The 18,713-nt window shown below is 51.2% G+C and overlaps 1 protein-coding gene across 2 annotated transcripts; it reads right to left on the bottom strand.

The window, feature by feature from the left end:
• Window positions 1–10,799: 10,799 nt before the first annotated feature.
• On the bottom strand, window positions 10,800–12,445 carry LOC100274970 (uncharacterized). 2 transcript variants are annotated; one of them, NM_001357707.1, is made up of 2 exons: window positions 12,163–12,445; window positions 10,800–11,675 (listed from the first exon to the last, which is right to left on the bottom strand). In NM_001357707.1, exon 2 carries the CDS (start codon window positions 11,431–11,433, stop codon window positions 10,993–10,995), a length of 441 nt encoding a protein of 146 aa, NP_001344636.1. In that variant the 5' UTR covers window positions 11,434–11,675; window positions 12,163–12,445; the 3' UTR covers window positions 10,800–10,992. The 2 variants fall into 2 exon arrangements, with proteins under 2 accessions (NP_001344636.1, NP_001344635.1); NM_001357706.1 differs by having other exon boundaries at window positions 10,800–12,360.
• Between the last annotated feature and the right edge of the window lie 6,268 nt (window positions 12,446–18,713).

The raw sequence follows: 18,713 nt of genomic DNA on the forward strand, positions 1-18,713 counted from the left end.
GTGGCCTGACACCTTATCCTGACGCGCGCCCTCCAGTCGACAGAGCCGAAGCGACCGCAGTCACTTCGCCGCTCCACTAACCGGCCTGACAAGAGGACAGCGCCGCCTGCGCCGCTCCGACTGCTGTGCCACTCGACAGAGTGAGGCTGACAGCAGCCAAGTCCGGCCTCAGGCACCATAGGAAACTCCGCACCGCCCGAAGGGCTCGGATTCGGGCTCAGCCCCGGAAGACGACGAACTCCGCATCGCCCGACCCCAGGGCTCGGACTCGGGCTCAGCCCCGGAAGACGACAAACTCCGCTTCGCCCGACCCAGGGCTCGGACTCGGGCTCAGCCCCGGAAGACGACGAACTCCGCATCGCCCGACCCAGGGCTCGGACTCGGGCTCAGCCCCGGAAGACGATGAACTCCGCTTCGCCCGACCCCACGGCTCGGACTCGGGCTCAGGCCCGGAAGACGATGAACTCCGCTTCGCCCGACCCCAGGGCTCGGACTCGGGCTCAGCCCCAGAAGACGACGAACTCCGCATCGCCCGACCCCAGGGCTCGGACTCGGGCTCAGCCCCGGAAGACGACGAACTCCGCTTCGCCCAACCCTAGGGCTCGGACTCGGGCTCAGCCCCGAAAGACGATGAACTCCGCATCGCCCGACCCCAGGGCTCGGACTCGGGCTCAGCCCCGGAAGACGACGAACTCCGCTTCGCCCGACCCCAGGGCTCGGACTCGGGCTCAGCCCCGGAAGACGACGAACTCCGCATCGCCTGACCCAAGGGCTCGGACTCAGCCCTGGCCTCAGCCGACGGTCTCCGCCTCGCCCGACCCAGGGGCTCGGACTCGACCTCAGCCTCGGAAGACAGACTCGACCTCGACCTTGGAGGAGCCTCCACCTCGCCCACCCCAGGGCTCGGACCGACCACGTCACAGAAGGCGCCATCATTACCCTACCCCAAGCTAACTCAGGCTACGGGGAACAAGATCGGCGTCCCATCTGGCTCGCCTCGGTAAAACAAGTAATGATGGCGCCCCGCATGCTCCATGACGACGGCGGCTCTCAGCCCCCTTACGGAAGCAAGGAGACGTCAGCAAGGACTCGACAGCCCCGACAGCTGTCCTTCCGCCAGGCTCCAGCGCTCCTCCGACGGCCACGACAACACACGAACCGGGTGCCAAAACCTCTCTGGCTGCCACGATGGCATGTACTTAGGGCACTAGCTCTTCTCTGCTAGACACGTTAGCACACTGCTACACCTCCCATTGTACACCTGGATCCTCTCCTTACGCCTATAAAAGGAAGGTCTAGGGCCCTCTTATAGAGGGTTGGCCGCGCGGGGAAGGACGGGACGGCGCTCGCGTAAGCCGCTCGCTCCCTCCCGCGTGGACGCTTGTAACCCCTACTGCAAGCGCACCCGACCTGGGCGCGGGACAAACACGAAGGCCGCGGGTTTCCCCTTTTACGCCTGTCTCCCTCCGGCTTCTTCCCCCCTTCGCGCTCCGTCTCGCGCCGACCCATCTGGGCTGGGGCACACGGCGACAATTTACTCGTCGGTCCAGGGACCCCCCCGAGTTCAAAACGCCGACACCGGAGGATTCACGTCTCGCCCGAGGGTCCCCTCAAGCAACGGACGCACCTTCGACTCGCTCGAGGCCCAGCTCGGGCAGGCTTCGTGTAGAAGCAACCTTGGCCAGATCGCCACGCCAACCGACCGTATCGCAGGAGCATTTAATGCAAGGATCGACTGACACCTTATCCTGACACGCGCTCCTCATTCGACAGGGCCGAAGTGACCGCAGTCACTTCACCGCTCCACTGACCGACCTGACAGGAAAACAGCGCCGCCTGCCCCACTCCGACTGCTGTGCCACTCGACAGAGTGAGGCTGACAACAGCTAAGTCCAGCCTCGGACGCCATAGGAAGCTCCGCCTCGCCCGACCCCAGGGCTCGGACTCAGCCTCGACCTCGGAAGACGAACTCCGCCTCGCCTGACCCCAGGGCTCGGACTCAGCCTCGACCTCGGAGGAGCCTCCGCCTCGCCTGACCTCGGGCTCGGACCGACCACGTCACAGGGGGGCCATCATTACCCTACCCCTAGCTAGCTCAGGCTACGGGGAACAAGACCGGCGTCCCATCTGGCTCGCCCCGTTAAACAAGTAATGATGGCACCCCGCGTGCTCCATGACGACGGCGGCTCTCAGCCCCTTACGGAAGCAAGGAGACGTCAGCAAGGATCCGACAGCCCCGACAGCTGTCCTTCCATAGGGCCCAAGTGCTCCTCCGACGGCCTCGACATCACATGAACAGGGTGCCAAAACCTCTCCGACTGCCACGACGGCATGTACTTAGGGCTCTAGCTCCTCTCTGCTAGACACGTTAGCACACTGCTACACCCCTCATTGTACACCTGGGCCCTCTCCTTACGCCTATAAAAGGAAGGTCCAGGGCTCTCGTACGAGAAGGTTGGCCGCGCGGGAGAACTGGCTGGCGGACAATCTCTCTCTCTCTCTCCCTCGCGGACGCTTGTAACCCCCTACTGCAAGCGCACCCGACCTGGGCGCAGGACAACACGAAGGCCTCGGGCTTCCCCTTTTGCTGTTCTTCCCCCCTTCGTGCTCCGTCTCGCGCCGACCCATCTGGGCTGGGACACGCGGCGACAATTCACTCGTCGGTCCAGGGACCCCCGGGGGTCGAAACGCCGACAGTAGTTTTCTCCACTTCACTCCAACGGCTATCTGGGATGGTTGGGACTATAAATACACCCCAACTAGCACATTGAAGGCAACAAGAACTATACCAAACATCTCTACACTTAGTGCAACTACTCCCAAGCATTTAATAGCCTCCAAGCACCACATTCAAGTGATTTGAGCTAGAAAAGAGTAGTGCCTTGCGAGAGTATTGTTCTTGAGTTGTTGCAAAGTTCTTGTGCTCTTGATTGTGTTTCATTCTCATTACCATCCCCATTATCACACTTTATAAAGCTAACAAGAGACGCCAAATTGTGTGGTGATCCTTGCTGGGACTTAATGTCCTTTAATGTTGAGAAGAAGCACTCAACTAGTCTAAGTGACCGACTGAGAGAGAGAAAGGGTTGAAAGAGACCCATCCTTAGTGGACTCCTCAACGAGGAGCAGGTTCTTTAGAACTGAACCTTGGGAAACAAATCGCTCATGTTCTTTGTGTTGATTCTTGTTTGTGATTTGTTTCTTCGTCCCCTCACTCTTTGTTCTCTTGCTTGCGATTGATCCTATATCATTTGAGTTGCTCCTAAATAAATTATGCAATCATTTGAGCAATTCTATCAAGAAGAACAACCCTCCCTCACTCTTATCATTTGACTTCTTGTTTTAACGCCTATCCAGGGTTCTAGTGTTTCTAATTTGTGATAAATTTAAGGTTTTGCTTATTCACCCCCTAGGCGACTTTTAGATATATACTGAGGGTATCTAAAAGCAACTCGATAAATGAGACCCTAACTAGTGGGTCCAAGGACTCGACCACGGTGTCCAGGGACTCGACCCATATGTCAATGAGAAGCCTGACCTACCAGGAGTAGATAAGGACATGTGATCCTATCCGGTTAGAAGATAATATTGATATCCTTATAAATATGGTAAAACCTAGATGACAAGGGTAATTTGCATGTATAGATAGATATAAAAGTCCTTGCATTTATGGGTTGGCTTGGCTAGGATGATCTATATCATTATCTGGCGATCAGCCATATAATCTTCCCGTAACCCCTTCTAGAACACAAAAGGACAGACAAGGTGCCTTAGAATGGCATTATCGAGCGACAGAACCAGACTATTTCCACCATGATAAGCAATCTACTAAAGAGCCAAAATATGTCAGCGATGTTCTAGGCGAGGCAGTCGCCACCATCATCTTCCTGCTAATCAGACACCCACCAAGGTCAATGACGACATGACAATGTATGTGGCCTAACATGGGCATAAGTTGAGTGTTCATTTCCTACGTTCTTTCAGGTGTGTGGTGTACGTCAAGGTGAGGAAGCCACACCTAAAGAAGCTTGACAATCATGGCACTCTAGTTGTCTTCCACAGCTATAACCAGGCACCAAGACATGGCAATTCTATGTCCCAATGATGTGTTATGCCGTCATGTCTAGGGACATAGTTTTTACGAGAGGGTGTCCTAGAGCTAGAAGGATAAGGATATAGAGGCCAACACATAACTTATCGTAGAGTACCACTTGATAGAGTCGGGGTCGAGCGCATCGACACTGACACCACTACAAGCTCATCAGAGCTTTCAATTGTGCTAGCCTCTATAGCAAGTCTCAACACTTCCAAAGAAGGCACACTAATGATATCGCTCGTTCTACCAACCCCTTTTTCCTACCATTCTAGTGCCAACATCGATTGTGCCTCCCTCTATCTCCATTACTGGCATCAACTACATTGCTTTAGTTGGAATTCATCTCATAGCCTCTACATGGAGGAATACTAGGATGATAACAATGATGACGCCGTGATTAGGTACCACACCGTAAACAACATCCTCGAAGTAGCATCACCATGTGGCTTCACTTCACAATAGGTAGCAGTTAATCTTTTGTACAGATCGAAGAGGAACCAACCACCTTGTGAGGCTGAGAAGCACCAGTCGTGGCAACACATCATGATTGAAGAGATAGACTCTATTGAGAGCAACCAAACATGGCGTCTAATGCCACTTTTGCTCGGTTAACATATGATCAGGTTTAAATGGGTGTATAAGATGAAGAAGAACATCGTCGATGAGGTGATCAAGACCAAGGCATGGCTTGTCGCAAAGGGATTTGTCCAGTAGGTAGTCGTGGGCGTCAACGAGGTCTTCACACTTTTGGCCTGCATTGAGTTAGTGTGGTTGCTGCTAGCACTAACCATCTAGGAGGGGTGGTCGATGCACCATATGGACATCAAGTTCGTGTTAATCAACAACGAGTTGATCGAGGAGGTCTATGTTTGGTAGCCTCCTAGCTTCATCATCGTGATCCATGAGGTAAGGCTATTTATGGACTTCGTTAGGCAATGTGCACATGGAATACCAAGCTCGATGAGACGCTGGTGGTGCTCGACTTTAGCCACAACCTATCGAAGCATGATGTTTACGTTGATGGCAAGGGCGCTTCTCAATTGGTGGTGGGGTCTACGTCGATGATCTCAGCATCACCGAAACGTTGCTAGCGAGATTGCAAAGTTCAAACGAAAGATAAGCGCTAGGTTTAAGAAGATTGATCCAGACTTACTCATCTTTTATTTGGTTATTGAGATTCATAAGGGGGGACGATGGCATTGCGTGGTCACTTCTACGAACTATATGTAATTTCGATGTCATCAAGATCGGCAAGGAATTTCAGGCTTAGGAGATGAAATATGAGCAAAACATGTAATATTTTTTCTTTTTGTTAGAGATAGCATTGAGCTTGGTTTAGAAAGTTATCCTCCCCGAACGTGTCCTTGTTATATGCGTATAAATACATATCAAATACAAGGAGAAAAAAGTTATGGTTGCACACACCAAAAGTTATGGAAATTTTCTCTACAGACAGCTCCTTTCGATTCATGACATGTGTCCACTCACCAATGATCTATGACTATTCTTTCTGTCCCAGCAAGATCAAAGCCCCAACATTGGTAGGTCGTAGGTTCACAAATCGGAAGGAAATTGTAGGGCTACTTCTCAATAGTTGGCTGTAGAGATTGCCCCCCCCCCCCAAAAAAACAATTTTATAGAATATTCATTGTATTTGTGGTGATCAGTTTATCTTCGTCGAAATTTCAACTATTGCTAAATAAGAGTTCCGGCTGACACAACATAGAACACTTATGGTCATGATCTATCAGCTAAATAATCGCTTTCTTGTGTTGGAGGGCACACAAGTCGTCCACACAGCTCGCTCCCCGAGCACGATAGCTACTCATTAGTAGTACACTATTAGTGTCGTATAATACTGTCACGACACGATTAAGCACTATAACGTAGTGTATGGATCGCTGTTTAGGCATTAGTGTCGACACGGTACCATTACTAATAATAACAGTATCGTGTCTAATAGTACCATGCCTAATAGTGCAGTGTAAGCGCCATGCTGTGCCCGTGTAGCCATCTGTACGTACCATGGACAAGAGCGTAGCACAACTTTTGACTGAATGACTTGCCAAGCAAAATTGTATCCGCTTTTCTCCTCGCGAAGCAAAGCAAGACGATGTGTAATCTGCAATCCACGAACACGTGCAAACACATATCCAAAGTCAAACACACGCGTGCGTAGCACGGTTGCACTTCACTTCTGGAAAAAAATTACGCATGTCGAACTGATCTGACCCATCGTCACTGCTAGCTAGCAGTTGCCGATCGCCGGCCCCGCGCCCGCGGCCGCCATGTACGCGGCCAAGCACCGGGGCCACACATCGCAGCAGCACACTATCGGCGAGGGGATGATGGGTGGTACCGCCAATGGCCACGGGCACCGGCCGGCGCTTTCGCCGCGCCAAGCTCAAGATCCTGCTCGTCGTCATTGCCAGCAACCTCGTCTGTGTCCACCTCTTCTCCGGCGCGTCGCTGTCCGTGCACATTCCGGCGTCCGCGCCGCGGATCCACCTGTGGGACTCGGCCGCGCCGCTGCGGGGCCTGAACGCCACGCGCGCCGCGCTCGCCGGGGCCCGCGCGGAGCTCGCGGCGGTGCGGGCGCAGTGCAACGCGTCGTCGTACCTGCTCGAGTCCGTGCTCGCGGGCCCCGGCACCGTGCACGGGGGCACGCCGGAGGTCAGGGACTTTGGCGGCTGGCCCGTGGTGTTGAATAAGCAGCATCTAGTCTGTAATCGTGTCAAATATTGTCAGCATATAGGTGCATTAGTTAGCTTGTTTATGGCATAAACATATTTGTAATAGTGCGTAGAATCGTGGGCATGCAGGAGATTGCACTCTGCCTGCGCCATGACCGCGTCCAGGGCCATTTCCCCGTCATCCTGTGCCTGCCGTGCATGTCGCACGACGAGCCGAGAAAAAGCTCGATCGTGCAGCTGCTTAGCATGGCGGGGGAAGCGGATCAGAGGCCATTTATATTTACAAGTAATGCACAGAAAAGGTTGCATGATTTGACAACAGAAAACCTCTCTGTCCAGCTCCCAGTTCTCGCCATGGTGATCATATTCTGGCACACCACCAGTTCGTCGCGTTCATCGCTGACCGCTGTGAGTGTTTGTGTTCCATCAATCTGGTATCAGAGCCATAGGTGTATGTACTACAGTGGTTCTGTGAGCCCACCGAGAGAACCGGCAAAGAAGAAGCAAGTTCTTCCGCGCCGACCACCGACGAACACCATGAGCGACGCGACGAGTTCTAGCGGCAACGTGAGGGAGGGGTCGTTGATGTGGCCGATGCTCACACGCGACAACTACTCCGAGTGGACGATGCTTATGCAATGCAATTACAAGGCTTTAGACATTTGGGGTGTGATCGATCCCAGCGACAATCTAAAGCGGGTGCAAGATCGTCAGGCGATGAGCACCTTGCTGCGTTCCGTGCCAAAAGAGATGTGGAAATCTCTTGGGGCGGAAGACGGTAAAGGAGGCGTGGGAGGCGGTGAAGATGATGCGAATCGGTGTCGATCGGGTAAAGGAAGTAAATGCCCAACAAAGACTTCTCCAAGAATTTGAGAACATCAAGTTTAAGGATGTAGAAATGGTGGAGGATTTCGGGATGCGCCTAAGCAATCTCATCGGGAATCTTCGTGTTCTCGGAGAGCAAGTTGAAGACGCCCGAGTGGTGAAGAAATTCCTCCGCGTGGTGCCCCCTCGCTTCACTCAAGTAGTAGTCTCCATCGAGATGTTTTGTGATATGAAACAGCTCACTGTGGATGAATTCGTGGGGTGACTACGCGCGGCGAAGGATCGGCTGGAAGATAAGGTCGAACATATCGTCGACAAAGCTGGCCGACTTCTCCTCGCTGAGGAGGACTGGCTGGAGAGAAACAAACATCGTCTCCGCTCCAACAATAACACCAAGGAGGGAGATGGTCATCCAGGCGGTACTTTCTTCAAGAACAAGGCGGGGGGCGCGTCCTGACGGCGAGTCCTCGAAGTCACAAAAATTGACTTTCGAGGGAACGCCACGGCGTAAGAGCCGGTGCCGCAACTGCGTCATATACGGCCACTAGGCAATCGACTACAAACGCCCAAGAGGGGCAAGAAGGAGGCACCTCCACCGCTGGGAAGGATTCGTTTTGCAGAACTAAGGAGGCAGCTGGGCATCATCAAAATTGAAGGTTGACAAGATTAAGGGGGTGAATGTTGAATAAGCAGCATCTAGTCTGTAATCGTGTCAAATATTGTCAGCATGTAGATGCATTAGTTAGCTTATTTATGGCTTAAACATGTTTGTAATAGTGCATAGAATCGTGGGCATGCAAGAGATTGCACTCTGCCTGTGCCATGACCGCGTCTAGGGCCATTTCCCCGTCATCCTATTCCTGCCGTGCATGTCGCACGACGAGCCTCGATCCTGCAGCTACTCAGCATGGCGGGGAAGCGGATCAGAGGTCATTTATATTTACATGTAATGCACAAAAAAGGTTGCACGATTTGGCAACAGAAAACCTCTCTGTCCAGCTCCCAGTTCTCGCCGTGGTGATCACGTTCCGGCACGCCGCGCCACCAGTTCGTCGCGTTCATCGCTGATCGCTGTGAGTGTTTGTGTTCCATCACGAGGAGCCCCACCGGCTGCCTCTCGGCTTCCACGCCAACTTCGGCACCGACGAGCTCTTCCCGGGGTTGGGATTCGCATTCGCCTGCCGCAACTTCCAGGAGGAGCTGGCGCGGTACATGACGTACAACGTCGGTGGCGAGTGCCCCGAGGATGACGCGCTCGCGCTGCAGGTGGCGCTCAAGGGGTGCGAGCCGCTGCCCCGGCGCTGCTGCAGGCCGAGGGAGCCGGCGAGGTACGCGGAGCCTGTGGTCCGTCGGTCCGTCCCGCCGGACGCCACCGTGCGCTGGGCGCTGTACACGTGCAGGAACTACAGCTGCCTCGTGAAGCGCGCGCGCGCCAGGGGCGGGCCATACTTCTGCAAGGACTGCTTCGACCTGGAGGGGAAGGAGCGGCGGCGGTGGCAAGCCGACAACGGCGTGCTGGACATGGTGCGCTCCATGAACGTGCTCAGCGACTGGGTGCACCGTGCCCGACGCCGTGCTCGAGTCGACGCTCTTCGACATCTACTACCGGGTGCTCACTGCTCAGGCCCGGCGGCGTATTATTTCTGGCTCGACCACTTCTTCTGCCTCGGGCCGCAGCTCAACACAACCTACGTGGCTACGTGCCCATCTTCGACCGCGTCGGCTTCCGCCGGCTGCGGTGGAAGGCCGGCCGGAAGCTCGACCTCGGCGCCGAGAGGAACGAGTGGTACGTGTCGGCGCTGCTCGAGAAACCCATGACCTGAGGCGCATCTCCCTGTCGGGGTCGGGGCGCCGTTTCATTTGGTAATGCGTTGGTTGCTTGGTTCTTTCTCAGATTTGCTGCCAAGTTTTAGCTGGCCGTAAAATCCTTGTCACTGCCGTTCGTTTCATTTAGCTGCCATGTTTCTATATGAACATCTATTTATAAAAGGGAATAATAGGCTAGGTTTACCACGAAAGAATGTAAAATTGCATCGAGGAGTGATATAGAAGGGATTGGAGTGTTTGCTGTGGCAAATAAGGTATCAATAAAGTGGCATACAGAGAATTGCACCACAAATCTTTGATACTAAGGTTTGCTGTCGGTGATGAAAAAAAACTCATCGTCACTGTTCACTGATGTTATGTTTGGTCCGATGCTGACGAGCTTTGCCTGATTGCCTCCCGACTATTTATCATCAACAATGACAAAAAAAAAACCCCCACGATATGGGAGGATTTCGGTGGTGAAAGTAAGGTCGTGAGTGTACTATATAAGTATTACGTTTACAAGAGGTCTGCGCGTGTAATATACTAGTATCTTCGAAAAAGAAAGTGCGATCAATATTATTTAATTATTATCAGGGGAAAAAAGTGTTGTTTTGATTTTTGTAACCGTTTTTGTCATGGTGAGCTGGTAGCAAGTATTCGCTCGCGTATGTATCACTACATATGGCCAAACGGGCGGTCCGGTACGACACGGCACGGGCACGACCAGGCACGGCTCGCTTAGGGCACGGCCTGTTTAGCACGATTATTAGGCGTGCCGTGCCGGTACGGCACTAGTGCATGAACTTAGGCCCAGGCACGGCACTAAGGCTCCTTAGCCGTGCCGTGCCGGCACGGTAGAACCGTTTAGCCCGTTTAGCACTACACCACAAAATTTTAGTCAGACATTCACAAACACAGTTAAAACATACTAAAATAGTTAATATTGAGCTGTTTAGTACAATGACTGACTCATTAAAAACCTATCTAGGTAAAAACTTACCCTTTTGAGAAAACCCTAGATAGAAAAAAAAGAGTACAACACACAGCTAACTAGTCGTGCTTAGATCTAATCATGCATAATAGTGTCTAACCGTGCCTAGGGGCTAATCGGGCCGTGCCCGTGCCGGCCCAGCGTACGCGATGCTCGGCCCAGGCACGACACTACCCATCAAGCCGTGCCGGCACGAACCCGGCTCCAGCCGTATCGTGTCGTGCCCAGGTACTACGGGCCGTGCCGTGCTCCAGGCCGGCTATTGGCCATCTATATGTATCACACGGTCGATCACCTACCCAAATGCTGTACGTGTGTTGTATAATGTAGTGGAGACCATAACAGAGTGCAGAAATGATGAGAACTTGAACAATGCAAAAAAAGAGTTAAATACTTTTAAGATCTAGGCAGCATATATATACCCCTATGCAAATTAATTAGCCGAACAGAGACATCGTACGATCGAGAAGAGCAGAAGCTGAGGACTAACTGATCCATCGCAAGACCTCCCTCTGTCACAAAATCCAAACGAAAGGACGACAAGAGAAAGAAAGGAAAAAAAAAACCGATGTGATTATCTACATGTAGGTCGGTCCGGTTCCACCGCGGCCGCCGGTGGACGACGTGGGCATGAACGCCAGCACGAGCAGCAGGAGCAGCATTGCCACGGGGACCAGCATCAGCATCGACGGCGGCGGCGGCAGCGGGGGCAGGACGAGCGGGAGGATCACCAGCGACGCGGTGACGCCGACGAGCAGCAGAGCCGGGAGCGACAGGTACCCGGAGCAGAGGCTGCCGCCGCCACGGCTGCTACTAGGCTCCTCCTCCTCCTCCTCCTCCACCACCCTGTGGGTGGCCCTCTGGTGGGAGTGAGACGTCGTCGAAGCGCGCGACGAGGACGCGGCGGTTCCGCTGCCCCTCTCCATATCGCTGGGCGCGGCGGACGGTGCGCTGCGGTTGGGGCTAGCGGCGGCACTGTTGATCAGTTGCTGGGTGTCCTCCGGCCGGGTCGTGCTCATCGTTTCCGGGGCTCAAGAACCTGATGAGCGAAGCGGAGCCGCCGGAGCGCTCGCTTCAGCCGACGCCTCCTCGCGTGCGTGTGCTGCCGTCTTAAGTCCAAGGCGCCGCGCATGCAGTGGCAGTGCACACTGCACACAGGCACACAGCTAGCTACCAGCCTACCACTAGCAGTCTTTGAGCTGAAGCACTCCGTCTCACCACCGCTCGATCGGCGAATCAGGCCAGATCTAGCTAGCTAGCACTGCAGTCTCGGCGGCGAAAAATATCTCGTCAGCACATGAATGAAGCGATGTTATGATCAGATATGCGGACAACTGAAGGAGCGCGTGCGTAAGACATGCGTGTAAATTACTTCACCCAGCAGACCGGTGAAAAGCCATGGACAAAAGCAAGAAAAACACGCAAAGGTATAGTAGGAGGCACAAAACAAGACATCTAGTTCCTTGTTCTTTCAGAGAGAGAGAGACTAATAATAAGAAGAATATACAAGAAAGAGATCGGGCGAGCACCACAATATGTAGTTTCTGAACCCCAACAGTCGTTATATCGTCGTCAGTGAACTGATGAGCGTATATAGGACGATGGGCCCACCAAAAAGCACTCAGCTTGAGAGGGCGGAGGGCCGTGCATACGAATACGATCACATGCAGATAAACATCGGCATCGAGCAAAGGAAGGCACAGACTGCTATCGATCGTAGGCTCGTAGCAGCATGTACAGCAGCGTACCTGGTGAGATGGATTGACGCAGCAGCGTAGCATGTCCATGCATGCCAGTTTTAGCTAGCTGGGTCGCATGAGGAACGAACAGATCCTGTGACTGGTCGTCGTCAACCTCACGCAGCGACGACGATGGAGACACGGACGCAGAGGGGCAGAAGAGAGGTAGACGAGAGACAAGAGGAAGAGGGGTTGGACGTTGGAGGCACCACGCCGAGCAGATGCAGTGCATCTGGCGCAACTAGTCATCGGCGCCCGTGCAAGTTGCTGCGATGGTGCGCGAATATAATATGCGCGAAGGCGGAGAGGGGGAGGGGGCTTTTGCGATGGGATCCAGGCGGGGGCAGGGGTTCATTCGTCTCCCCTGGCCGCAACCCCCGCCCGACGCCTGACCTCAGTCTCGGACGTGCTTCACGCTGCCATTTGCTCGGGTTTTTCCACGCGCCAGCCAGGAGGCCCCCACCGCTGCTCACTCAGCAGCAGCCTGCCATGCCAGCTCCGGCTAAGCTTCCTACTACTTCTACAATTTTTATCTTTATAGACTGCGGCTGCAGTACCAACAGCCCCTTCTTCTTTGTTGCCATCGGCATCGGCTCTGCTGCCCGCGGTTTTCTTAATTCTGCCGGAAATCTAGGGGCGATGTACTAGCTTAATCAATTTATTAATCGCTATGGTCCAGGGATGATTAGACGAGTCGTGGTTAGCTGCCGGCCTTGGCTCTTGCTTCTGAGCTATAAGCAGCTGGGAGAATCGTTGCGGATATATTTCAGCGGCATGTGGTGGCGTGTCCCGACGGAGTACTAATGTATGGTGTTCTTCCCTGTAGATTGCTAGTTTTAGCCAACACTTCAAACAAGCGCTAAATCTGTCGTGAATCAAATGGTTCTCGTGCCAGCCACAAGGGTGATGCTTAAGCGCCTAATGCTTTTGGTAGCAGTGTGCCTGTGCTTAAAGAAAGCCAAATATACGCCAAATGATTCAGTTCATACAATACAATTACTAATAAATTGAGTGATTCTCCTATGTGGTATGACTTAATCAAAAACAAAAATAGTATACGTGCAGGCAGAGGCATTAAAATTAGAAATGGACAACAAAGTAGAATTTGGGATTGGCAGTTGGCTGTCTGATGAGGCATTGTGCCTAGTTATACCGGTGATTTAGGACTTGTTTGGATCCAGGGGTTAAAAGCAAACTGATTAAAGGTTAGCTTCTTCTTAGGAGCTAAAAGTGACTAAAAGGGTACACTTTTATTATTTTAGTCACTCATTCTTCCGGTTTAGATCTTTAACCCCCTAAATTGACTAAACTTTAACCACTTTTTCTTTAGCTCCTGGTATCTAAACAGGCCCTTATTAATTATGTAACCAGAAGAAAGTAAGTGTGCCAAAAATCTAATTATTAGTGGATGACCTCAAGTATATATATGTGGGATAAGATTTAGGAACAAGTGGTGTCGTTCCATCTTAATGACAGTCCAGAAAGCATTATCTGGAAATCTAGGAAAAATGGAAGATTTTCTGTCAAATCTGTATACAATACCTTACTAGAAATGAAACCGGTTTACATTTTAAACACATTTGTAAAGAAAAAAAACCACCAAAAATCAAGTTCTTTATGTGGCTCATAGAAAATGGGCCTTGCTAACAAAAGCTAACTTCATTAAGGGGAATTGGATTGGGAGACTTGGATGTTATTTCTGTCAGTGTAACAAGTCAGTCGACCATTTATTATTTTTATGTCATGTAGCAAGAATTGTTTGGGCCTCTATTGCAATTGGGTTTAATGCTATTTCATCTGATTGTGTTGGTCATGATGTGGAAAATAGCAATCCCAAGGAAAGAATGCACATGTTTGGCGGGTAGCTGCAATTTGTTGGGCCATTTGGAAAGCCAGAGATAAGGCATGTTTTTTTTTAAAAAAACTAATCAAGAACTTTATGGAAATTATATGTCATGCATTTGTGTTGATGTGTTATTCGACATGTTTGTTCATGGAAATTTTGGCATCCCCAGGTGTTTGAAAGTTCTACGTTGGGAAGATTGAAAATTCCACTTTTGGTTTTAATATTTAAGAAAACTAGTGAACTAACCTTTACTCTAGTGTTGTGAATAAGCTAGGTTAAGTTTATATCTAAGATTGGGTAAGAATGATAACCATGAAAATAATGGTGATAAGGACAAATGATAAACGAGTGTTCAACATAGGAAAAAAGAAGAAGAAAAGCAAAATAAAAGGGTTCAAGAAAAGATATAGCTAGGGAATTTTATTTTGTCCATCAAGATAAAATAGAATGACTAATCAGATTTAGAATAGATGTTGAAACTAGAGTAAAATACACCGACAGTTTCTAAACTTGTAGCGTTGTATCCTCTAAGTCCCTAAACTTTTAAAGTGCACATCTAAAGTCCCTAAACTTGTGAAGTTATATCATCTCGGTCCCCAAACTCTCAACATATACATTTATGGTCCCTATACTTCTACGGTTGTGGGTCCATAAGCTTGTTTTTGGTGGCATAATAGTTCTAAATAGGTTGGACCTTTGATGACACTAAAAATAAGTTTAAAAACTCAGATGACATAGAACCATACAAGTATAAGGACCGAAATGTGCATGTTGAGAGTTGAGAGACTGGGACGATACAAGTTCATAAGTTTATGGGCCTTAGATGTGCATTTTGATAGTTTATGGACAAAAAAGATACAAAGATTTAAGTTTAAAGACCACCAATGTATTTTACTTTTTTTTGGTATTCGGGCACCACGCGGTCTAGCCATAAACTAATCAGTGCCATGTCGATCCAAAGAAGTTTAACGTGGAGCACGATGGGCCTGAACCGTGTCGTCAGTCGGACACGGCACTGCCACTGTCTAATTTTCAGCTCGGTTGCACTTATTTATGCGGAGGCTAGTAGAATAGAAGCGTAGAACCGCAAAATGCTAGCACAATATATAGCTCCACTGATATGATACTACAGTATATTAATGGGTACATGGGAGGACGATCAGGACCAGCGCTTTTAAAAATGAACTCACGCGTTGGTTGTATACGTGTCCGATGTGTCTGCTATCACATGGTTTTGCTATCTACGGTCTTGTCTAGTTAACCCTCTAATGAGGCCTGACCTTAATTACCTGTGTGCTTCGAAATATTCTCGTCGGACGCTTGAGACTCACAGGAATCGAGGGGAAAGTTCAGAAGGCCATTTGTTCTGTAGCAAAGGCAACTTCAGACTTTCGATCGGGTGTGCATCGAAAATCTCGGAATACAGCCTTTTAAGTGGATGCTGTACTTACTAGATTCTGTGTGCTTCGTACTATTTGATGGCGATGTCCACTAGCAGTTGTAGGACAGCCATTGTGGTTGTGGAAACGGACCATTAGTGTTTCCCACGTGGCTCACGTGGATCATGACTAAATCGAGGCTTCTGGAATATAATACTTGTCTTGTCTTAAAATATAATTCATTTTAAACTAATTATACATTTATTTATTAATCTATAAATATGGTTTGTATGTATATCTATATTCGTTATCATCTATTCGAATGTGGACGAAAAAAGACTAGAAATAACTATATTTAAGAAAGGAGAGAATATATGTTTGTCACTCGTGTAAACAAGCATGTGTAGGACGTCAACTTTCCATACCTTCATGCATAAGAAAGCTGCGACTTTGTTGGGCAGCGGTAGAGCATACGATCAATGATCGATGAACACCGCTAACGAGTATGGTTGGTGTCGATCTCGGTTGCTTGCTATGTCTAGAAAAACTAAAATATACTATAATTTGAACTATTAGGAGTCCTAACTATTAGCTGAAAGATCATATTAAACCAGATTTTAACAAGCTGTAATGTAGAGTTAATAGTTTCGCTAATAGCAAAGTATTAGTTGGATTTTCCTGCTCTCAGCTAACAATTAGTTGTATGTAGGCTGAAGCTAATATCGATGCTATAGGGGTACGTGTTGTAGCGCTGGAGTTAGTGTCGCTTCCCTAAGTCAATTAAAGCCTAAAATTAGCAATATGGAGGCTAACAATTAGTAGTATGGAGGCTAAGTTGTTTGCTAGCAATCTACGTCTTTGCTGTCATGAATCTAAGCTACCTGGTTAACACGTTAACTGACATTACACACCAAGCCCAACACTCTAGCATTGTAAGAACCACACTAGAGAGACTCCACGATTCCACTAGAGTTTCTTTTTGTGAATCCCCTGCAAAGAATAAGCACAAGTCCCTTACAATCAATGAGTGGAGCCGACAATAATCACCAAGCTGCTCAATGATCCTAGAAAGCTTCGAGCCATCTAGGTGGCAACAACAATAAAGAGTAACAAGAGTATAACTAACTCAAGCACTTAATGACAATCCAAAAGATGTGAGTGAAGTGTGTTTTTCAGCCCTTAAGAGGTGCACACAAGTGTATGTGGTGGTCAGGGCCGACCACAAGGTATATTTATAGACATTCAAAGAAATCTAATTGTTACCCTATTGATGAAGAGCATATTTGAGGGACACCAGACACGAACTAGCCATTACTATGTGTCAAGTGTTCGATGCACACACTAGACATAGCACCCGACACGTCCAGTGTGTGTTAGAGATGATGGACCCAAATTACATGCTCTTTGAGTTCCATGTCCGGTGCAGCGTCCAGTGTCAGCACCGGACATGTCCCTAAGCACTAGTGCTATAAGAACTTGTAGCAGTGAGACATGTGCGAGACATACTAGACATCTTGGTACTTAGTTGAAAGATTATGTAGAGTGTATGAAATAGCCTTGTGTCTGGTGCACACATTTGGTGAACCACCTAACACATCCGGTGCATATAGAAGTGTTGCACTAGGAACACACTCTTGACTCTTTACAAGCGTGTCAACACCTAAATGTTTTCCAAACACATTGGAGCAAAGTTATAATTTTTCAAAGTGCTTTCTGTCGGGGACCATAATTAGGGGTACCCTCAAGACGCCTAATTCTCAGCTGGTAACCCCCATCAGCATAAAGCTGCAAAGGCCTGATGGGTACGATTAAGTCAGGGATCAGTCCACACGAGTGACTCGATCACGCTTCACCCGAGCCTAGCCTCGGCCAAAGGCAGCCGACCTCGAGAGACTTCCGTCTCGCCCGAGGCCCCCTTTTTATGGCGGACACGTCACCGGCTCGCCCGAGGCCTTGGCTTCGCTCAGAAGCAACCTTGACTAAATCGCCACACCGACTGACCAAATTGCAGGGGCATTTAACGCAAAGGTGGCCTGACGCCTCTATCCTGACACACGCCCCCGGCAGAGCCGAAGTGACCGCCGTCACTCCACCGCTCCGCTGGCCAGTCTGACAGAAGGACAGCGCCGCCTGCGCCACTCCGACTGCAGTGCCACTCGACAGAGTGAGTCTGACAGGCAGTCAGGCCTTGCCAAAGGCGCCACGGCGAACTCCGCTCCGCCCGACCCCAGGGCTCGGACTCGGGCTAAGACCCGGAAGACGGCGAACTCCGCTCCGCCCGACCCCAGGGCTCGGACTCGGGCCAAGACCCGGAAGACGACGAAACTCCGCCTCGCCCGACCCCAGGGCTCGGACTCCGCCCTGGCCTCGGCCGAACGACTTCCGCCTCGCCCGACCCCTTGGCTCGGGCTCGGCCACGGCAACAAAAGGCAGACTCAACCTCGGCTTCGGAGGAACCCCCACGTCGCCCTGCCTAGGGCACAGACCGCCACGTCAACAGGAGGCGCCATCATCATCCCACCCCGAATCGACTCGGGTCACGGAGAACAAGACCGGCGTCTCATCCGGCCAGCTCCGCCAGAGGGGCAATGATGGCGCTCCACAAGCTCTATGACGACGGCGGCCCCCAGCTCTCTTACGGAAGCAGGACAACGTCAGCAGGGACTCGACCGCTCCAACAGCTGTCCCTCCATCAGGCTCCGCCGCACCTCCGACAGCCACGACATCACGCCAGCAGGGTGCCCAGATCTCTCCGGCTGCCACATTGGCATGTACCTAGGGCGCTAGCTCTCCCTCCGCTAGATACGTAGCACTCTGCTACATCCCCATTGTACACCTGGATCCTCTCCTTACGACTATAAAAGGGAGGACCAGGGCCTTCTCAGAGAAGGTTGGCCGCGCGGGACCGAGGACGGGACAGGCGCTCTCTTGGGGCCGCTCGCTTCCCTCACCCGCGTGGACGCTTGTAACCCCCCTACTGCAAGCGCACCTGACCTGGGCGCGGGACGAACACGAAGGCCGCGGGACTTCCACCCCTCTCACGCTCGACTCCGGCCACCTCGCCTCTCCCCCCTTCGCGCTCGCCCACGCGCTCGACCCATCTGGGCTGGGGCACGCAGCACACTCACTCGTCGGCTTAGGGACCCCCCTGTCTCGAAACGCCGACAGTTGGCGCGCCAGGTAGGGGCCTGCTGCGTGCTGATGAACAGCTCCCCGTCAAGCTCCAGATGGGCAGTCTCCAGCAACCTCTCCGGCCCGGGACGGTGCTTCATTTCGGGACTCTTGAGTTCATGTCCTTCGACGGCAGCTACGACATGACACTTCTTCCACCGCCG

The sequence above is a fragment of the Zea mays genome, chromosome 10 (genome assembly GCF_902167145.1).
Source record: "Zea mays cultivar B73 chromosome 10, Zm-B73-REFERENCE-NAM-5.0, whole genome shotgun sequence".
Taxonomy (NCBI): domain Eukaryota; kingdom Viridiplantae; phylum Streptophyta; class Magnoliopsida; order Poales; family Poaceae; genus Zea; species Zea mays.